Below are 21,256 nucleotides of genomic sequence, written 5' to 3'. Positions count from 1 at the left end.
CAACCTGGAATTAAAATAGATTTTTTTTGGGGGGGGGGGTTTGTATCATTTGATTCATACAACATGCCTGCCACTTTGAAGATGCAAAATATTTTTTAATGTGAAACAAACAAGAAATAAGACAAAAAAAAACAAACTTGAGCATGCATAACTATTCACCCCCCCAAAGTCAATACTTTGTAGAGCCACCTTTTGCAGAAATTACAGCTGCAAGTCTCTTGGGGTATATCTCTATAAGCTTGGCACATCTAGTCACTGGGATTTTTGCCCAATCAAGGCAAAACTGCTCTTGCTCCTTCACGTTGGATGGGTTCCGCTGGCATATAGCAATCTTTAAGTCATACCACAGATTCTCAATCGGATTGAGGTCTGGACTTTGACGAGGCCATTCCAAGACATTTTAAATGTTTCCCCTTAAACCACTCAAGTGTTGCTTTAGCAGTATGCTTTGGGTCATTGTCCTGCTGGAGGGTGAACCTCCGTCCCAGTTTCAAATCTCTTGAATACTGAAACAGCTTTTCCTCAAGAATTTCCCTGCGTTTAGCGCCATCCATCATTCCTTCAGTTCTGACCAGTTTCCCAGTCCCTGCTGATGAAAAACATACCCACAGCATGATGCTGCCACCACCATGCTTCACTGTGGGGATGTTGTTCTCGGGGTTATGAGGTGTTGTGTTTGCACCAGACATAGCGTTTGCCTTGATGGCCAAAAAGCTCAGTTTTAGTCTCATCTAACCAGAGTACCTTCTTCCATATGTTTGGTGAGTCTACCATATGCCTTTTGGCGAACACCAAATGTGTTTGCTTATTTTTTTCTTTAAGCAGTAGCTTTTTTTCTGGCCACTCTTCTGTAAAGCCCAGCTCTGTGGAGTGTACAGCTAAAAGTGGTCCTATGGACAGATACGCCAATCTCGGCTATGGAGCTTTGCAGCTCCTTCAGGGTTATCTTTGGTCTCTTTGTTGCCCCTCTGATTAATGCCCTCCTTGCCTGGTCTGTGAGTTTTGGTGGGCGGCCCTCTCTTGGCAGGTTTGTTGTGGTGCCATATTCTTTCCATTTTGTAATAATGGATTTAATGGTGCTCTGTGGGATGTTCAAAGTTTCTGATATTTTTTTAATAACCCAACCCTGATCTGTACTTCTCCACAATTTTGTCACTGCCCTGTTTGGAGAGCTCCTTGGTGTTCATGGTGCCACTTGCTTGGTGGTGTTACAGATGCTGGGGCCTTTCAGAACAGGTGTGTGTATATATACTGAGATCATGTGACACTTAGATTGCACACAGGTGGACTTTATTTAACTAATTATGTGACTTCTGAAGGTAATTGGTTGTACCAGATCTTAATTAGGGGCTTCATAGCAAAGGCAGTGAATAGATACAGTGAGGGGAAAAAAGTATTTGATCCCCTGCTGATTTTGTACGTTTGCCCACTGACAAAGAAATGATCAGTCTATAATTTTAATGGTAGGTTTATTTGAACAGTGAGAGACAGAATAACAACAAAAAAATCCAGAAAAACACATGTCAAAAATGTTATGAATTGATTTGCATTTTAATGAGGGAAATAAGTATTTGACCCCCCCTCAATCAGAAAGATTTCTGGCTCCCAGGTGTCATTTATCACTGTATGCACGCACCACTTTTCCAAATTTAATTAAATTTTTTTGAATAAAGTAATTTTTTTCACTTCACCAATTTGGACTATTTTGTGTATGTCCATTACATGAAATCCAAATAAAAAATAATTTTTAAATTACAGGTTGTAATGCAACAAAATAGGAAAAATCCCATGGGGGATGAATACTTTTGCAAGGCACTGTACATGCTTTGTAAGAAGAACGATTTCCCTCATAATAATCCTGTTTCCATGGAGCCATCTGGAATCAGGCTACCTGATGGGACTCTGAAAAATGCTGAAAATCACCAATCAAAATAAATGTTCTACCACAGCGACTGTTATTTTTGGGAAGCAGATTTGATTATGAGTTCAAACATATGTTTGTATGTGAACTATTTCTAAGAGGCATACATTCAGTTGTTCCAAACTCACTTCACTCACACTAAAGAGGGTGCTTCACTCGCACCTGGCTGGTGCTAGCACATGCACAGATCAAATACACCTTTGGAATGCCGATTGTTAGGTGTTTACATGTCCTAATAATTAGAAAGATTTCTCAGAAAACCAGGTGTTTTTTAATCGCAGAGTAAGGTGTTTACATGACTATTGCATAATCTGTCTACTGCCATAATCAGTTTAATATAAAATTATTACTGTGCATATAAACGTACTCGGTGTGAGCGTGTTTATTTACCAGCCAGTGTGTCAGGAGGAGTCCACCCGCTGGTGCCCGGCTCCTCCTCCTCTTGTCCTTGAAGCTGCCTTGCCCCAGGCCAGGACCTGCTCAGCTGAACCAGGCCTTGGCTTAATGGCTACCATTCTTATGGGGAAATGAAGTGTGTGTAATCCAGGTCACTGATACCTCCTACAGTAGCCTCCCTGTGTCTTCTTCTTCACCCTCATCTCCACTCCCTCTCTGCTGCTTTTTCTCCCTCTGACCAACCCCATCTGCTTGCTTTCAGCACCGGCAGAGTGGATGTTCTGACATCGCCCCACTCACTCATCTAGAGTCGAGTGGTTCCCAACGTTCCCAGTAGAGGCTGTTGGCATCAGGGTTGGGGTCAATTTCAATTTAAGAAGTACACTGAAGTTCTCTTTTAGAGTATATTTTCCTCACTGAAGAGAATTGGAATAGGGTTTACTTTCTGAATTGAAATGGAATTGACCCTAACCCTGCTTGGCATCATACAGTCATTTGCCATGCAGCTCACCACCAGACAGATTTGTGCTTGAGGTGATACCTTTCTAGTGGTTAGACTTGGCAAACTTCTAAAGAGGTGTACAAGCCAGCTACACATGAGCTCCAGGGTGTTCTTTATTCAGTAGCTCTGGGCTTCCTGCCACACACACTGAACTTCTTTCCAGTATGAATTGATGAGCGGCTTTACCAGGAAATGTTTTTAAATAAATCTGTGTGATGACTATATATTCCATGCCAGCAAGTTCCCCCATGACTTTATTTTTTATAAAACGAGTTGGCAAAGAAATCCACAACTGTCTGGAGATTAGAGAATGGCCAATTTTGACAGATTTCTCTTTCCTGAGAAAGGAACATCCTACTCCTCCCCTATACTAATGTTTAAGTAAGTTAATACCCCAGTGTAGAAGATTCATGCTGTTAATGATTAAGTTCCATTTGTAACACGGATGTTGTTTTTGCCAAGTCTTCATCCAGATGATACTGATATCTCTGATACCATGGCTGCGTTTACACAGGCAGCCCAATTCTGCATTTTTTTCACTAATTGGTCTTTTGACCAATCAGATCAGCTCTGAAAAATATCTGATGTGAAAAGATCTGATGTGATTGGTCAAAATATCAGAATTGGACTGCCCGTGTAAACGCAGCCCATTTGGATCAGGCTACCTCATACTTATTTGGTTGTATGGTATGATTGGCATCCTTTTAATGGTTTACTGTTGGAATGCCCTCTATCATCTCTTACTGTGTCTAGTTCTGAATCATTTCACATGGACACTATCATTATTGAACTAACTATAGAACTCTCACCTTTCAGCTGTGACAGAGACACAATCAGAGGGGGAGATGGACAGAGAGGGGAGATAGAAGGGGGAACGGAGTGAGAGACTGAGTGGGAGATGGATGGTGTGGGAGAGAGCGACTGGACGACAGTGAGAACCAGCCAGAGAGGTTTGGAAAGGGCCAGATCTCTGTGTGTTATTCTCCCAGGTTCCTGACAGGTGTCTGTAGCCCTATCTACATCCTACGCCGGTGCTCTGTCTGCAGCCAGTCAGAGGAGCGTGGGAATGGTGAGAGTCCTCCAGAAAAAGCTCACATGCTGTCTGACCCACGGACCTGTTTGGCAGTCTGTCCATCCGTACTGTTTTCTAGGTAGTGTCTGTTGACAGGAAGCTCTGGCAGTCTCCTCACAGTTGGCTGTCTGCTGTGAGAATCCCTCTCAGGTTGGGATGTCCTGTTTAATCATGTTCCTGTCTGTTGTAGTTCAGAGGCAGACATCAATGTTTTATTTCCTCTTTTGTCATAGTATTTTGTGTAATCTTCTCTTTTCTGACTTAAAGGGCAGGGAATTTAAGAGCCCCTGTTGGCTATGATTTTGTAGCTAGATGTTAAAAGTTGACATACGGCATCAATTTCACCCCCAAAGAGTTAAAGTTCCTCAAACTGGGAACATTGTAGCATCAAACAGGGGACTTAAAAGTTCATAATGAGGTTCACGCTTTGCTATCAGTAGAAAGTGTAAAGGGAGCCGTAACAATGTCACAGTGTTGTTGTTGTGGAGAAGCCCCCTGAACCACGCTTCCTGCTTCGCCCATGCTGGGGTCATTGTCCTGGGAGTGGATGAAGGAAGTAGGCCTCACCATTGCGACCACTCAGGGGTGGTCCTGTTTACTCTCCCTGTCTCCAGCGCTCTTTTCCATGTAAACCCCTTCAGTGGTATTAATAGGAGTTCCTTTCAGGAACCTGCCTTTGAGTTCACTGGCATGACAAAGTCTGTTGGATTGTTGGGCCCAGAGTGACTAGTATTTTCTGAAAGGCCCATGAACCATCCCCTTACTGTATGTAGAGAGGGGACAGCATAGCCCATTGAAGGCTGGCCATGTTGATAGAAATGGAAGTCCTGCGACCTACCTCGAGTTACAAAGATTTCCTCATTAGAGAACGCTATTATGGCGGCCATCTTTGATTTAGGTTATGTTGCCTTATTCTTCAAAGTTGGAATCTTTGTTGACCAGTGGATTACATTGACATTTAACTGCTGAAATGAAATGGTGTCCTTTCATTATAAAGTCAACATTAAGAAATCAATGAACATGGCTATACAAATGGCTACGGGTGTAGTTATTCTTGGCTAAGTAGTGACATGCTCTTCCTGCTACAGACTCAGTTTGTCCTGGCTTGTCACTGGCCAGGCCCGGATGTCTCTCTTGAAGAGTTGCAAGTTTTACAAGGCTATAAAAAGGCCATTTAGGCTTGACTCTGTGGTGGGATTGCTCTCCCATTTCTTTCCACCTTTACATTTAACGATAGGCCGTTTATTTATATACATATTTTATTGTAATCTCATAATTCTGTTTTCTTCTTTGAATGTGGCATTAGAGCAATTGTGAACAGGATCAGCACAGTCTAGCATCCGATCATTCCTAGTACATCTTCCCCCTTTGTTTAGCGAGCGAGCACTCCTTGTTCTGTGACCACACACTGTGCTAACTGGGCTCTGTACTAATAATAGCACCAGCATGGCCAATCTCGGCTCTTATTTTAGCAGTGACACATGGCACTGTCACCCTGACCCACCAAACAAGATCCTCCGGGCCTCCTCAGCGAGACAACTTCATATTTGTGTACGAGTGCAAATCCACAGTTGTGCCACCACCACACACCTGTCAGCGTTTGGCGTAAGGCAAGCATGTTCCTATTATAGCAGACATGTGGAGGGAGTTAGCATGGCAGTTGTATTTCATTTAGAATACCCATTATTATCTCTGTGCTGTGTTGTGCACACAGGCCCAGGGAGCCTTTGGTCGGCTGTAAATTACAGTGAGAACGGTGAAGTTTGGAAGGGATGTGTCAGTTGGGTTAGCCACATGCTAGCATGCTACCCTGCTAGGTTAACAGGTTAGCGTTATTGCACTTTGTGTAAGCCCAAACTCTGCTTGACTTTATTTCTCAATGCCTAGGCCTGTCTCTTTTAGACATTGTGATTGAATTACTAAGGTATTTGTGATATCTTATCTATGAAGTTGTAAACAGAGCACCAATATTTAGTGAGGAAGGAACTTCAAGTAGGCATAGGTGAAGGTGTGACATACAGGCAACAATCTCATCTCATCCTGTTTCCCCTTCATCAAAGAGTCGGGGAGGCTGAAGGATCTCTGTTCCCACTCAGAGGAGAAGCCAGTGACGGCGCGGCCCTATAAGTGACTTGGCACAGTGGCAGTGTTTCTGTTGGCTTTGAAGGCGTGGGGCAGCCATGTTTCCTCTCCTCTCGCTGACCCTGGCCTACTGACTCAGGTGTCTCCTTCCAGCTCACAGTTCATACGCTGTACACAAATAGTTTATGACAAGCCCTGTGTTAAGGTCCTGGCAGTGAATCAGAGAGACTGCATCAAAGTAGAGCTACTGTAACTGTTTCATCTCTCTTTGGCTCTTCTCACATAATTCCTGGCTGTCGTTTGATCAAGAGCTTTTGATAGTGTGTTTATATCAGAGCATCAGTTGACGCCTGAATAAAGTTCTGAGAGGCCATGGTTGTGTTGTGTTCTCTCTGGCTGTAAGGAGTCCACATGTTTATTCAGTGTAGATGGCTGACACTTTCCTTACATGTAATTCATCAGTCTGGAGAACCTGCCTTTTCAACCCAAAAGTTGAATACAACCTGAACCTTTCCAGCCCAGCATGACTGTGTGCCTGAATTATGTAGAATTTATTTGTTTTCCACTGTTTATCTGTTTATTCACTTAACACATTTTGATTGAATAAGGCCCTTACTGGAAGAGGCAATATCTTGCCAGCCCACCAAATATGCTACATTTTCAACCTTTAACATTGTAAAATGGATTGTGGCAGTAAACAATGACATACACAACTTAAAACAAGGTCAAGGACATGTAACAAAAAACATTTAGCTACAAGCAATAATGACTCAAGGTCTTTGCGTGTTTCTCTTCCCGTATTTAATTGGTTAGCCGTGAGTTTCACCTCAGAGAGCTGTGTTTTTAGAGCACGCTATTGGATTTACTAAGGCTGTTTTAGAAGAGTTGCCAGCGCACCACATCAGAAGTGTACTACTAGCAGGATGTCTGTTCTCCCCTTGAGACCCTCTCTTAACTCAAATCTGGTTGGATTCACTAATGAGCTACTAGCAGTTGTCTGTTCACGTAGTTTACTTTGATCTTGTACATCTTGTAGGTCAAACACTTTACAGCTTAAACTTGACGATTTCAACTTCAATTGCAGTAATGGTTCTGGCAATGCGTTTAGACTATGTTACAAACATTGAAAGACTTGTGTTCGTGTGACATTGATTGAAGTATGGAGCACAAGGTTGAGTGAAAATGGCCACATATAAAGGGTTGGCCTACTTTTAGCTAGGGAGCAATAGACGGCGCTAGGCAGAGACAGTGCTTGAATTAGACGTGGTGTGGAGATTCAGGAGCCTCATGTCTTGGTTGTGGGGATATTATCCCACAAAAGCACCCACTACTGGTCTCACTGTGCCCACCACCACAGAGGACTATTTGCTATGCAAACAGAACATCTACCTGATCTGCTAGCCAAAAGGAACATCTATGTGAGAATGCTATTCATTGACTACAGCTCAGCGTTGAACACTGTAGTACCCTCAAAGCTCATCACTAAGCTAAGGATCCTGGGACTAAACACCTCCCTCTGCAACTGGATCCTAGACTTCCTGACGGGCCGCCCCCAGGTAGTGAGGGTAGGTAGCAACACATCTGCCACGCTGATCCTCGACACTGGAGCCCCTCGGGTGCGTGCTCAGTCCCCTCCTGTACTCCCTGTTCACCCACGACTGCGTGGCCAGGTACGACTCCAACACCATCATTAAGTTTGCAGACACAACAGTGGTAGGCCTGATCACCGACAACAACGAGACAGCCTATAGGGAGGAGGTCAGAGACCTGGCCGGGTGGTGCCAGAATAACAACCTATCCCTCAACGTAACCAAGACTAAGGAGATGATTGTGGACTACAGGAAAGGAGGACCGAGCACGCCCCCATTCTCATCGACGGGGCTGTAGTGGAGCAGGTTGAGAGCTTCAAGTTCCTTGGTGTCCACATCAACAACAAACTAGAACGGTCCAAACACACCAAGACAGTCGTGAAGAGGGCACGACAAAGCCTATTCCCCCTCAGGAAACTAAAAACATTTGGCAATGGTCCTCAGATCCTCAAAAGGTTCTACAGCTGCAACGTCGAGAGCATCCTGACTGGTTGCATCACTGCCTGGTATGGCAACTGCTCGGCCTCTGACTGCAAGGCTCTATGGAGGGTAGTGCGTACGGCGTGTCAGAGGAAGGCCCTACTCATAGATTGTCCTCTCTGCTACTGAATGGCAAGCGGTACCGTAGTGCCAAGTCTAGGACCAAAAGGCTGAACAGGTAATCAAATCAAATGGCTACCGTGTGTGTGTGTGTGTGTGTGTGTGTGTGTGTGTGTGTGTGTGTGTGTCCCAACCCCTCTTATGCTACTCTGTTTATCATATATGCATAGTCACTTTACATATTCATTCATGTACATACTACCTCAAATAGCCCGAATAACCGGTGCCCCCGCACATTGGCTACCTGGACTATCTGCATGGTGTCCCACCACCCACCAACCCCTCTTTTACGCTACTCTGTTCATCATATATGCATAGACACTTTAACCATACCTACATGTACAGTTGAAGTCGGTTTCCATACCCTTAGGTTGGAGTCATTAAAACTCCACAAATTTCTTGTTAACAAACTATAGTTTTGGCAAGTTGTTTAGGACATCTACTTTGTGCATGACACAAGTCATTTTTCCAACAATTGTTTACAGACAGATTACTTCACTTATAATTCATGGTGTCACAAGTTTACATACGCTAAATTGACTCAGCTTGGAAAATTCCAGAAAATGATGTCATGGCTTTAGAAGCTTCTGATAGGCTAATTGACATAATTTGAGTCAATTGGAGGTGTACCTGTGGATGTATTTCAAGGCCTACCTTCAAACTCACTGCCTCTTTGCTTGACATCATGTGAAAATCAAAAGAAATCAGCCAAGACCTCAGAAACAATTGTAGACCTCCACAAGTCTGGTTCATCCTTGGGAGCAATTTCAAAATGCCTGAAGGTACCACGTTCATCTGTGCAAACAATAGTACGCAAGTATAAACACCATGGGACCACGCAGCCGTCATACTGCTCAGGAAGGAGACACATTCTGTCTCCTAGAGATGAATGTACTTTGGTGCGAAAAGTGCAAATCAATCCCAGAACAACAGCAAAGGACCTTGTGAAGTTGGAGGAAACGGGTACAAAAGTATCTATATCCACAATAAAACGAGTCCTATATCGACATAACCTGAAAGGTCGCTCAGCAAGGAAGAAGCCACTGCTCCAAAACCGCCATAAAGAAACCAGACTACGGTTTGCAACTGCACATGGGGACGAAGATCGTACTTTTTGGAGAAAAGTACGCACCCTCCTTGCTGCTTTGCTGCAGGAGGGACTGGTGCACTTCATAAAATAGATGGCATCGTGAGGGAGGAAAATTATGTGGATATATTGAAGCAACATCTCAAGACATCAGTCAGGAAGTTAAAGCTTGGTCGCAAATGGGTCTTCCAAATGGACAATGACCCCAAGCATACTTCCAAAGTTGTGGCAGAATGTCTTAAGGACAACAAAGTCAAGGTATTGATATCATAAGGTGAATGCACCAATTTGTAAGTCGCTCTGGATAAGAGCGTCTGCTAAATGATGTAAATGTATTGGAGTGGCCATCACAAAGCCCTGACCTCAATCCTATAGAAAATGTGTGGGCAGAACTGAAAAAGTGCGTGCGAGCCAGGAGGCCTTCAAACCTGACTCAGTTACACCAGCTCTGTCAGGAGGAATGGGCCAAAATTCACCCAACTTATTGTGGGAAGCTTGTGTAAGGCTACCTGAAATATTTGACCCAAATTAAACAATTTAAAGGCAATGCTACCAAATACTAATTGAGTGTATGTAAACTTCTGACCCACTGGGAATGTGATGAAGTAAAAGCTGAAATAAATCATTCTCTCTACTATTATTCTGACATTTCACATTCTTAAAATAAAGTGGTGATCCTAACTGACCTAAGACAGGGAATTTTTACTAGAATTAAATGTCAGGAATTGTGAAAAACTGATTTTAAATGTATTTGGCTAAGGTGTATGTAAACTTCCGACTTCAACTGTACATACTACCTGAATTAGCCCGACTAACCGGTGCCTGTATATAGCCTCGCTACTGTTATTATTCACTGTCTTTTTGCTGTTGTTTTTTTTTATTTCCTTACTTATCTATTGTTCACCTAATACCTATTTTTTTACTTAAAAATTGCACTGTTGGTTAGGGCCTGTAAGTAAGTGTTTCACTGTATTCAGCACACGTGACAAATTTTGATTTGATTTGAGCTCTCATTTCAGTGGAAGAAAGAGAAGAGGGCAACGGGAAAAAACTAGTAAAGGATTGGATTGAAGACGAGCTGAGAGAATATAGACCGGCAAGGACAAAGAATAGAGAGTAGACGAGAGGGCGAAGGAGAGCACATGCTTACTTCCCACTGTATAGGGCTGTTGTGCGTTTTGACAGGCCGCTGACAGACTATGGGCAGGTTCTGTAATCTCTCCCATCTCTCCGTCTCTCTTTCTCATACACACAGACACACACTTCCTTGTCACGAGGCCAGAATAAGGGCTGTGTGAGAGAGAGGTGGGGGGAGACTGTCACAACGCATACACGCAACACACATATGGTCAGTGTGACTCAACGTTTGTGGCACACTCAGTCCTTCCCGGTATGGAATTTCTGGAGGTGTGAGTGCACTGCTGCACTTGTTGAGATCTGCTAGCCAGCTGAAGCACTACTCTACTGTTCACTACAGAGACACACTCAACGTACTGGAAGAATGGTTGTACCCCAACTCTCTGTTTAAAGACCTGAAAGAGCTACACTTAGTTATCAGTCTAAGCAGTTATGTTGTTGCTGTCTTAAAACCAGACTTTTCTTCTTTTACTTTGAGGGACTCAGTGGCTTAATGCCACCTACTCATAACATTGAAGATGTCTGGTATGTGTACTGCATATTGGTTGGGTTGAGAGACACCTCAGTTTGCTTCAGGAGTCGGGGCATACGTCCATGCTTGCTTTTCCTCTTCAAGTCAAAAGATGAGGGAATTTGAATGTTTATGTCCTTGAAACTCTGGGGAGAAGGCGTTTAAGTGCAATGCTGTAGCCTATACTGGGATTTGTGCTGTGAACTTTAACTTCTAAGTCCCACCTCAGTGTTTTGTTCTGGATCTGGAATGAACAATGTATGAAAATAAATATTTGAAATGTCGACCTTTTGAGGGAACATTCTATTTGTTGGCACACTGTTGCTTGTGTTTTGTTTATAATTATTTGCATAATAAGTCTAACTACCGGTGAGATTAGACTGTAGGAGTTGGAGACTGAAGAGGAGGTTGCACGGCTGATTTGGAATTCAAATAGTTTTACCGCTCTGAGCTGACTTGTAACAGAATCATTGGCTGCGGTGCCAGCAGCTGCAGATCTTCTTTCCCATCAGGTCAAGCAAGACAAAAGGGAAACATCCCCCTGATGACTATGCAGTCAACCAATTGGTTAGAAACTAGTGGTTGAATTAAGTCACTATTGTATTTTGGCAAAGTTTTGCTTTGCAATGTCCCGGGCCTACAAGACGGGCCCTCCTGCAGAATTGGCCTACAAGACGGGCCCTCCTGCAGAATTGGCCTACAAGACGGGCCCTCCTGTAGAAGTGGCCTACAAGACGGGCCCTCCTGTAGAAGTGGCCTACAAGACGGGCCCTCCTGTAGAAGTGGCCTACAAGACGGGCCCTCCTGTAGAAGTGGCCTACAAGACTGGCCCTCCTGTAGAAGTGGCCTACAAGACGGGCCCTCCTGCAGAAGTGGCCTACAAGACGGGCCCTCCTGCAGAAGTGGCCTACAAGACGGACCCTCCTGCAGAAGTGGCCTACAAGACGGGCCCTCCTGCAGAAGTGGCCTACAAGACGGGCCCTCCTGCAGAAGTGGCCTACAAGACGGGCCCTCCTGTAGAAGTGGCCTACAAGACTGGCCCTCCTGTAGAAGTGGCCTACAAGACGGGCCCTCCTGCAGAAGTGGCCTACAAGACTGGCCCTCCTGCAGAAGTGGCCTACAAGACTGGCCCTCCTGCAGAAGTGGCCTACAAGACGGGCCCTCCTGCAGAAGTGGCCTACAAGACGGGCCCTCCTGTAGAAGTGGCCTACAAGACGGGCCCTCCTGTAGAAGTGGCCTACAAGACGGGCCCTCCTGTAGAAGTGGCCTACAAGACGGGCCCTCCTGTAGAAGTGGCCTACAAGACGGGCCCTCCTGTAGAAGTGGCCTACAAGACGGGCCCTCCTGCAGAAGTGGCCTACAAGACGGGCCCTCCTGCAGAAGTGGCCTACAAGACGGGCCCTCCTGCAGAAGTGGCCTACAAGACGGGCCCTCCTGCAGAAGTGGCCTAGAAGACGGGCCCTCCTGCAGAAGTGGCCTAGAAGACGGGCCCTCCTGCAGAAGTGGCCTAGAAGACGGGCCCTCCTGCAGAAGTGGCCTAGAAGACGGGCCCTCCTGCAGAAGTGGCCTAGAAGACGGGCCCTCCTGCAGAAGTGGCCTAGAAGACGGGCCCTCCTGCAGAAGTGGCCTAGAAGACGGGCCCTCCTGCAGAAGTGGCCTAGAAGACGGGCCCTCCTGCAGAAGTGGCCTAGAAGACGGGCCCTCCTGCAGAAGTGGCCTAGAAGACGGGCCCTCCTGCAGAAGTGGCCTACAAGACGGGCCCTCCTGCAGAAGTGGCCTAGAAGACGGGCCCTCCTGCAGAAGTGGCCTAGAAGACGGGCCCTCCTGCAGAAGTGGCCTACAAGACGGGCCCTCCTGCAGAAGTGGCCTACAAGACGGGCCCTCCTGCAGAAGTGGCCTACAAGACGGGCCCTCCTGTAGAAGTGGCCTACAAGACGGGCCCTCCTGCAGAAGTGGCCTACAAGACGGGCCCTCCTGCAGAAGTGGCCTACAAGACGGGCCCTCCTGCAGAAGTGGCCTACAAGACGGGCCCTCCTGCAGAAGTGGCCTACAAGACGGGCCCTCCTGCAGAAGTGGCCTACAAGACGGGCCCTCCTGCAGAAGTGGCCTACAAGACGGGCCCTCCTGCAGAAGTGGCCTACAAGACGGGCCCTCCTGCAGAAGTGGCCTACAAGACGGGCCCTCCTGCAGAAGTGGCCTACAAGACGGGCCCTCCTGCAGAAGTGGCCTACAAGACGGGCCCTCCTGCAGAAGTGGCCTACAAGACGGGCCCTCCTGCAGAAGTGGCCTACAAGACGGGCCCTCCTGCAGAAGTGGCCTACAAGACGGGCCCTCCTGCAGAAGTGGCCTAGAAGACGGGCCCTCCTGCAGAAGTGGCCTAGAAGACGGGCCCTCCTGCAGAAGTGGCCTAGAAGACGGGCCCTCCTGCAGAAGTGGCCTAGAAGACGGGCCCTCCTGCAGAAGTGGCCTACAAGACGGGCCCTCCTGCAGAAGTGGCCTAGAAGATGGGCCCTCCCTCTTGTAGAAGTGGCTTGAAAAAAGATGCTCAAATCCAGTAGTCTTTGACTCAATGCTTGGCTCGATAACACTGCTTCACTAACACTCTCTTAACAGTGTAACTGTGAAGTCATTGACTTCATGCTGAATTGTAGCATCCCTGTTGACAAGGTCATAACTAGTGCCGCTGAGTCACAATGGTGCCGCTGAGTCACAAGGGAAAAGGTTTTGGGGCCCCTTGCGCGCACACACACTCTCTCTCACACACACACACACACACACACACACACACACACACACACACACACACACACACACACACACACACACAGCAGTCCTGTGTTATGTCACTCCTCTTCAACTGTCTTTTCCCACCAAACACCAGACTCATTATTGTGCTCTTGTGACCAGATCTTGCCCTGCTTACTGTACCCCCTCACTCAGCCAGATATCCCATGATCCTCTCTGCCTCCGCTGGTTGAATGCCCAGGGCTGCCAGCGATAGAACCCCCCCCCCCCCCCTCCCCTTAATTCTGGAATTTAATTGAGTCGTTTGGCTAATTAAGACTTCTCCCCTCTGTATTCTATCACAATCCATAATGCCAAACATAAGGAGCTTTAATTTAAGGCTTGCTATTGGCTGCTCAGAGTTTTTGCCAGTTATGACAAACCAAAGCACTTAGCACATTGAGCTTTGAGCTTAGTCGACTGTTCTGTTCTGTGTTTCATGCCTGTTTTTCACAAGCCATGTTCTCTGCATTTTTCTTTATGGCTGTATGAATGTACTGTTGTAATGTGTTTTGTGTCCAAAGTGCAATTTCCTTTCTCTGACTTGCTAAGTGTTCGGTGGCTTTTCCCCCACATCTCTGGAGCCCTTGTAGAGGAAGAGGGACAGGACCAGTATAGATATTATGGAGGAGTCTGGCTCTCCACGACCCATTAGGTTCTAATGCAGTACTATAGGTGATGCATGGTCCAGAACATATATGCTATGCCATGTAAATGCATACATACACACATTCTTAATAAAGTGGTACAGGAGATCTAACAATGCCCGTTGTCTGACATGGTCAGCTGTCGGTGTGTTTGCGGTTGATGACACACAGCTTCTCAAAACCATGACGTAGTAACTTAAACCGGCCCAACTCCGTCCTCCACTTCTCTCACAACGACAGCCATTTAATCAGTCAGCACTAATACATTCTACCCTCCTCTGAGTGGGTGACCCTTTCCCATTGTTTCCCTGTTAGTGAGTCAGTTTCTTTACTGACTGAAATGTAGAGGGAACTTGGAAAGTGACACACACACACACACACACACACACACTGCGGGACGTTTTTGTCCCTGTGGGTTCAGTGTGCTGTGTCACACTGAACCCACCAATAGAAAAGGTCCACCACGGGACCTCTATTAGTCCCCACAAACAGCAGCGCTCACTGTCCTCAGGCACCATTACATCATGGCTTAGACATTCTCTCTCTGTCTATGTCCCTCTGTCTCTCGGGTCTTTCTCTGTCTCTGTCTTTGCAGGGCCTTGTCTATCTGTATATCTCTTCTCTCTGTCTCAGGACATTTGCTTCAGCAAATGGCAAGATTGTTCAGTTTTTGTTTGCCAGTCAAATGGATAATAGTTTCAGAATGCGGCAACAGCAATGTGATATTCTGTCCCTGGCCGTACAGGGTGTGTTCACTGATTCATATTGACACTGTATCAGAGTGTGTTGACGGTGTAACGTGTTGTTATGGGGTTACGAGTGTCTAGGCCACTGTTCTTTAGAGTATACTACTATAGCCTAATTCTCCTGCTGGAAGGAATGTGTTGACTTGGGCCTATAGTTGTGTAGTTTTACTGGCCGTTTAAAAACAGATTGCTGGTTGTAATCATCAGTGAGTATGGTCTACTCTACACTGTTTATAACCTGGACACTATGTTTTATTTGATTGAATATACAGTTGTCATGTACGGTACTTCTACTAATCAATACACAGTACTTTACCACCCACCCTGCAAACATACAATCCTCTAACGTTATGCACTCCACCCCATAATCAGCTTCAGTCTTGGGCTGACACAAGCTCCCCCCTCTACCTCAGCTGTGAATAAAAGGATTGTGCCTCTCCAATCCAAACTGGAGATGAGATTCTAGACCCCACCCAGACAGTTGCGGTGATTGATAAGGGCTGGTGATTCCCTGGAGGAGAGCATTAGTTGATTGTCCTGATGTGGTGAACATGGTTCGGCATGGCCAGCCAGTCAGCCACGGAGGGAGAACAACCCTAAATCTATTAACCCCTATCCTTTAAGCAGTGCACTGTCCATCTGCTCCACCACCCGGCCCACACACACACACACACACAGACACACACACAGACACAGACACAGACAGAGCGAAGTGCACCATTAATACAAGTGCGCCTTATACAATCTGGTTAGCAGGGGTGTGTGTGTTGGACGCATGCAGGCAAGTGGGGGGGGGGGGTTGAATGTAGGCCGGCAGGAAATTGGAGAGAAGGGTGCAGCATTGTATTAGGACCCAGCTGGCGATGGCGTGCCACCTATATGCTTCCCTGTTCCATTTCCTGTTTTCATTTTTTTTCTCCCCACATGCAGGTTTTTATGGGCAGGAACAGTTTGGTCCTTAGCAACAGAAATAACACCATATATTGGACTGACAAAGCAGCATCTGTGTATGTTTCTAGCTGATACATTGTGAGAGGAATTGTGGTAAACACAATCATGTTCACATGGCAAATGGTTCTCATTGGCTCTGGTATTGGACATTCAATAATTCTTTGTCTACACCCATTCAGCATCGTTCACACCCTCTAAAGCCTTAGCCCCACCCAGCTCTTTAACCTCTCTAGGGTCGGCGGGACAAAATCGTCCCACCTACTCAACAGCCAGTTGAATCCCGTGGCGCGTTATTCAAATACCTTAGAAATGCTATTACTTCAATTTCTCAAACATATGACTATTTTACACCATTTTAAAGACAAGACTCTCGTTAATCTAACCACACTGTCCGATTTCAAAAAGGCTTTACAACGAAAGCAAAACATTAGATTATGTCAGCAGAGTACCCAGCCAGAAATAATCAGACACCCATTTTTCAAGCTAGCATATAATGTCACATAAACCCAAACCACAGCTAAATGCAGCACTAACCTTTGATGATCTTCATCAGATGACAACCCTAGGACATTATGTTATACAATACATGCATGTTTTGTTCAATCAAGTTCATATTTATATCAAAAACCAGCTTTTTACATTAGCATGTGACGTTCAGAACTAGCATACCCCCCGCAAACTTCCGGTGAATTTACTAAATTACTCATGATAAACGTTCACAAAAAACATAACAATTATTTTAAGAATTATAGATACAGAACTCCTCTATGCACTCGCTATGTCCGATTTTAAAATAGCTTTTCGGTGAAAGCACATTTTGCAATATTCTGAGTAGATAGCCCGGCATCACAGGGCTACCTATTTAGACACCCACCAAGTTTAGCCCTCACCAAAGTCAGATTTACTATAAGAAAAATGTTATTACCTTTGCTGTTCTTCGTCAGAATGCACTCCCAGGACTTCTACTTCAATAACAAATGTTGGTTTGGTTCAAAATAATCCATAGTTATGTTCAAATATCCTCTGTTTTGTTCGTGCGTTCAAGACACTATCCGAATGGTAAAGAAGGGTGACGCGCACGACGCATTTCGTGACGAAAAAATTCTAAATATTCCATTACCGTACTTTGAAGCATGTCAACCGCTGTTTAAAATCATTTTTCTCGTAAAAAAGCGATAATATTCCGACCGGGAAAGCGTGTTTAGGTTCAAAGACGAAAGAAAATAAAACATGGGGTCGACTCGGGCACGAGCCTCAGTCTGGTACTCTGACCGGCCACTATCCAAACGCGCTAATGTTTTTCAGCCAGAGGCTGGAATTACATCATTCAGCTTTTTCCCGGGTTCCGAGAGACTATGGGAGCCGTAGGAAGTGTCACGTTACAGCAAAGATCCTCAGTTTTCAATAAACAGAGCCAAGAAGAACAAGAACTTGTCAGACAGGCCACTTCCTGTAAGGAATCTTCTCAGGTTTTTGCCTGCCACATGAGTTCTGTTATACTCACAGACACCATTCAAACAGTTTTAGAAACTTTAGGGTGTTTTCTATCCAAAGCCAATAATTATATGCATATTCTAGTTACTGGGCAGGAGTAGTAACCAGATTAAATCGGGTACGTTTTTTATCCGGCCGTGCAAATACTGCCCCCTATCCCCAACAGGTTAAGGATTCACATGTGAGGCCATGCACTAAACAACCAAAGGTTTCATGACTAAAGGCTGGTTTATACTACGGGTGTATTAATTTATTCCAGCTACGTCTATCGACAGTTGTCGCGGTGACGTCATGAACATTCTATTGAAATGGTTACTTGCATATGTAGACATGTAGCTAGCTAGCTAAACAATGAACCTTAATCCCAACTCATAACGTTACTACCCTGCATGAGTCTACAGGTAGCTAACCAACCAGGTTCAATGTTAGCTAGCTAACATTAGGCTATAACTAGCAATGCAAATGGCTCTGAGATATGAATAATATAACTACACAGATCATACACGTAACATTAGCTAGCGAGACCGCCAGCTAGCAGTACACTTGAAATGAAAATGACTTTCTGACAAAATTAGAAACGTGTAATATCTGAATGTAGCTAGCTACTTTCAATCTTACCCGTATACATAGATGGACACTTCTCCCTCACTGTGTCGGATGCCATGGTTGCCCTTAGTTTGAATATGTAATCCGGAGACGGGTGTTATATACAACAGCCTTCTGTGTGTTCTCTTTTTGACTCTGTCTGCATATTTGCAATCAAACGCCAGAATCTCCTTAGCTATCGTAGTCTAATTCCACTGATTTCAAAACTCGGCCCTGCAGAAAGTGGAGAGCAACACTTATACAGTCTACTAGATGATATCTTCTAAAAAAAACGGTGTTAGAAAGGATTTCCTACACATACTGACAAGCTAGCTCATGTTACAGATAGAAGCGTGCTACATGGAAGACCAATCCAAACTTATCTCTCTGCATGTCCAGCTCACTCATGATCTCAGCCAATCATGACTAGCGGGAAGGTTGCTGTCTTTTTCTGCGGCTAAACCAACTAGGCTCGTAATTTAACCTCTCTAGGCTAGGCGGGACGAATTCGTCCCACCTACGTAACAGCCACTGCTATCCTGTGGCGCGATTTTCAAAACCTTAAAAATCCTATTACTTCAATTTCTCAAACATATGACTATTTTACAGCTATTTAAAGACTAGACTCTCGTTAATCTAACCACACTGTCCGATTTCAAAAAGGCTTTACAACGAAAGCAAAACATTAGATTATGTCAGCAGAGTACCAAGCCAGAAATAATCAGACACCCATTTTTCAAGCCAGCATATAATGTCACCAAAACCCAGAAGACAGCTAAATGCAGCACTCACCTTTGATGATCTTCATCAGATGACAACCCTAGGACATTATGTTATACAATACATGCATGTTTTGTTCAATCAAGTTCATATTTATATCAAAAACCAGCTTTTTACATTAGCATGTGACGTTCAGAACTAGCATACCCCCCGCAAACTTCCGGGAATTCGCAAACATTTTACTAAATTACTCACGATAAACGTTCACAAAAAGCATAACAATTATTTTAAGAATTATAGATACAGACCTCCTCTATGCACTCGATATGTCCGATTTTAAAATAGCTTTTTGGTGAAAGCACATTTTGCAATATTCTAAGTACATAGCCCAGGCATCACGGGCTCGCTATTTAGACACCCGGCAAGTTTAGCACTCACCATAATCATATTTACTATTATAAAAGTTTCATTACCTTTTGTTGTCTTCGTCAGAATACACACCCAGGACTGCTACTTCAATAACAAATGTTGGTTTGGTCCAAAATAATCCATCGTTATATCCGAATAGCGGCGTTTTGTTCGATGCGTTCCAGACACTATCCGAAATAGTAAAGAAGTGTCACGCGCATGGCGCAATTCGTGACAATAAAATTCTAAATATTCCATTACCGTACTTCGAAGCATGTCAACCGCTGTTTAAAATCAATTTTTACGACATTTTTCTCGTAGAAAAGCGATAATATTCCGACAGGGAATCTCCTTTTCGGCAAACAGAGGAAAAAAATCCCAAAGGCGGGGGCGGTCGGGGTCACGCGCATAAGCCAGTGTCCCTTGATCGGCCACTTGAGAAAGGCGATAATGTGTTTCAGCCTGGGGCTGGAATGACGACATTCTGTTTTTTCCCAGGCTCTGAGCGCCTATGGACGACGTGGGAAGTGTCACGTTAGAGCAGAGATCCTTAGTAAATGATAGAGATGGAAAAGAAGTTCAACAAATGGTCAGACAGGCCACTTCCTGTAAAGGAATCTCTCAGGTTTTGACCTGCCATTTGAGTTCTGTTATACTCACAGACACCATTCAAACAGTTTTAGAAAATTTAGGGTGTTTTCTATCCATATGTAATAAGTATATGCATATTCTAGTTACTGGGTAGGAGTGGTAACCAGATTAAATCGGGTATGTTTTTTATCCAGCCGTGTCAATACTGCCCCCTAGCCCTAACAGGTTAACAATTTTATTCGTATTTACAGATGGCATACAAGTTTGTTATTAAGGCACATGAAAGTTCACATGTTCCAAACGGAATTTCTGCCCAGAAATGCATTTTGATTAACAACAAAAAAGTTTACATTCAAATGGCTCGACATACAGGAGGGTGCGACTGTACGCCCAGTTTCAATTACATCAAATCAAATGTTTGTCACATGTGCCGAATACAACAGGTGCGGACCTTACAGTGAAATGCTTACTTACAAGCCCTTAACCAACAATGCATTTTTAAGAAAAGTACAACTTTTTATTTTTTTATTACAAGAAAAATGTAAAAATAACAAATAATTAAGGAGCAACAAAATATAACAGTAGCGAGGCTACATACAGAGTCAATGTGCGGGGGAAATGGTTAGTCGAGGTAATATGTAGGTAGAGGTAAAAGAGAATCAACAGAGAGTAGCAGCAGTGTTAAAAATGAGGGTGGGGGCAATGCAAATAGCCTTGGTAGCCATTTGATTAGATGTTCAGGAGTCTTATGGCTGTTAAGAAGCCTTTTGGACCTAGACTTGGCACTCCGGTACCGCTTGTCGTGCGGTAGCAGAGAAAACAGTCTATGACTACGGTTGCTGGAGTTTTCGACATTTTTTATTTTTATTTTTAATTTTTTTAGGCCTTCCTCTGACACCGCCTGGTATAGAGGTCCTGGATGGCAGGAAGCTTGGCCCCAGTGATGTACTGGGCCGTACGCACTACCCTCTGCACCGATTTTTAGCCCATTTATATTGTCCATCCTTCAATCAAATGTATTTTATAAAGCCTTTTTACATAAGTAGTTGTCACAAAGTGTTGATGAGTTTAGGACAGTCCAGTTGGACAGATGTTTTGTCTCTGACTGTCTCATAATGCTCTTCTCTTCTCTCTGTGGACACCAGTCACCCCATCAGGACCTTTGGGTGTATATTAAGGTTTTGAATGGTGTTATTGTGTGTTCAGTGGAGAAGCTGGCAGCTGCTAGTCTTGGCATGGGGATGGACTGCTGCTGCTGTGCAGTGTAATCTAGTCGGCCCAGATGCTGTTATCCCTGAATGTTCCAGTCTCTTTATGTTGGCCAGCCAGCTATAAACTCATTTGGACATTTGTCATAGATTACATAATAACATGAAATGCAATTTTTTGGGGTGGATTCAGTGACGAATGATTTACGGTGTTAACCTCTCTGT

The 21,256-nt window shown here is 44.7% G+C and overlaps 2 protein-coding genes across 2 annotated transcripts in view; both read left to right on the top strand.

Annotated features, from left to right (window-relative positions):
* LOC106587854 (unconventional myosin-IXAa) overlaps positions 1–21,256 on the top strand; it is a gene marked incomplete at its 3' end in the record, with an annotated part of 150,259 nt that overhangs the window by 10,130 nt on the left and 118,873 nt on the right.
* Positions 11,524–13,248, top strand: LOC123725096 (foot protein 1 variant 1-like). Its single transcript, XM_045688865.1, has 2 exons — positions 11,524–12,325; positions 12,728–13,248. The coding sequence occupies exons 1-2, from the start codon at positions 11,524–11,526 to the stop codon at positions 13,246–13,248; spliced, it is 1,323 nt and encodes a 440-aa protein (XP_045544821.1).

This window comes from Salmo salar, chromosome ssa11 (assembly GCF_905237065.1).
Source record: "Salmo salar chromosome ssa11, Ssal_v3.1, whole genome shotgun sequence".
In the NCBI taxonomy this organism is placed as follows: Eukaryota; Metazoa; Chordata; class Actinopteri; order Salmoniformes; family Salmonidae; genus Salmo; species Salmo salar.
This window is presented reverse-complemented; position numbering and strand designations above follow the sequence as displayed.

Excerpts from the sequence above, each read along its gene's own strand:
- LOC123725096 (XM_045688865.1), top strand. The coding sequence starts at position 11,524 with ATGTCCCGGGCCTACAAGACGGGCCCTCCTGCAGAATTGGCCTACAAG. Across the intron at positions 12,326-12,727 it reads AGAAGTGGCCTACAAGACGG|AAGTGGCCTACAAGACGGGC; the intron begins GCCCTCCTGCAG and ends GCCCTCCTGCAG.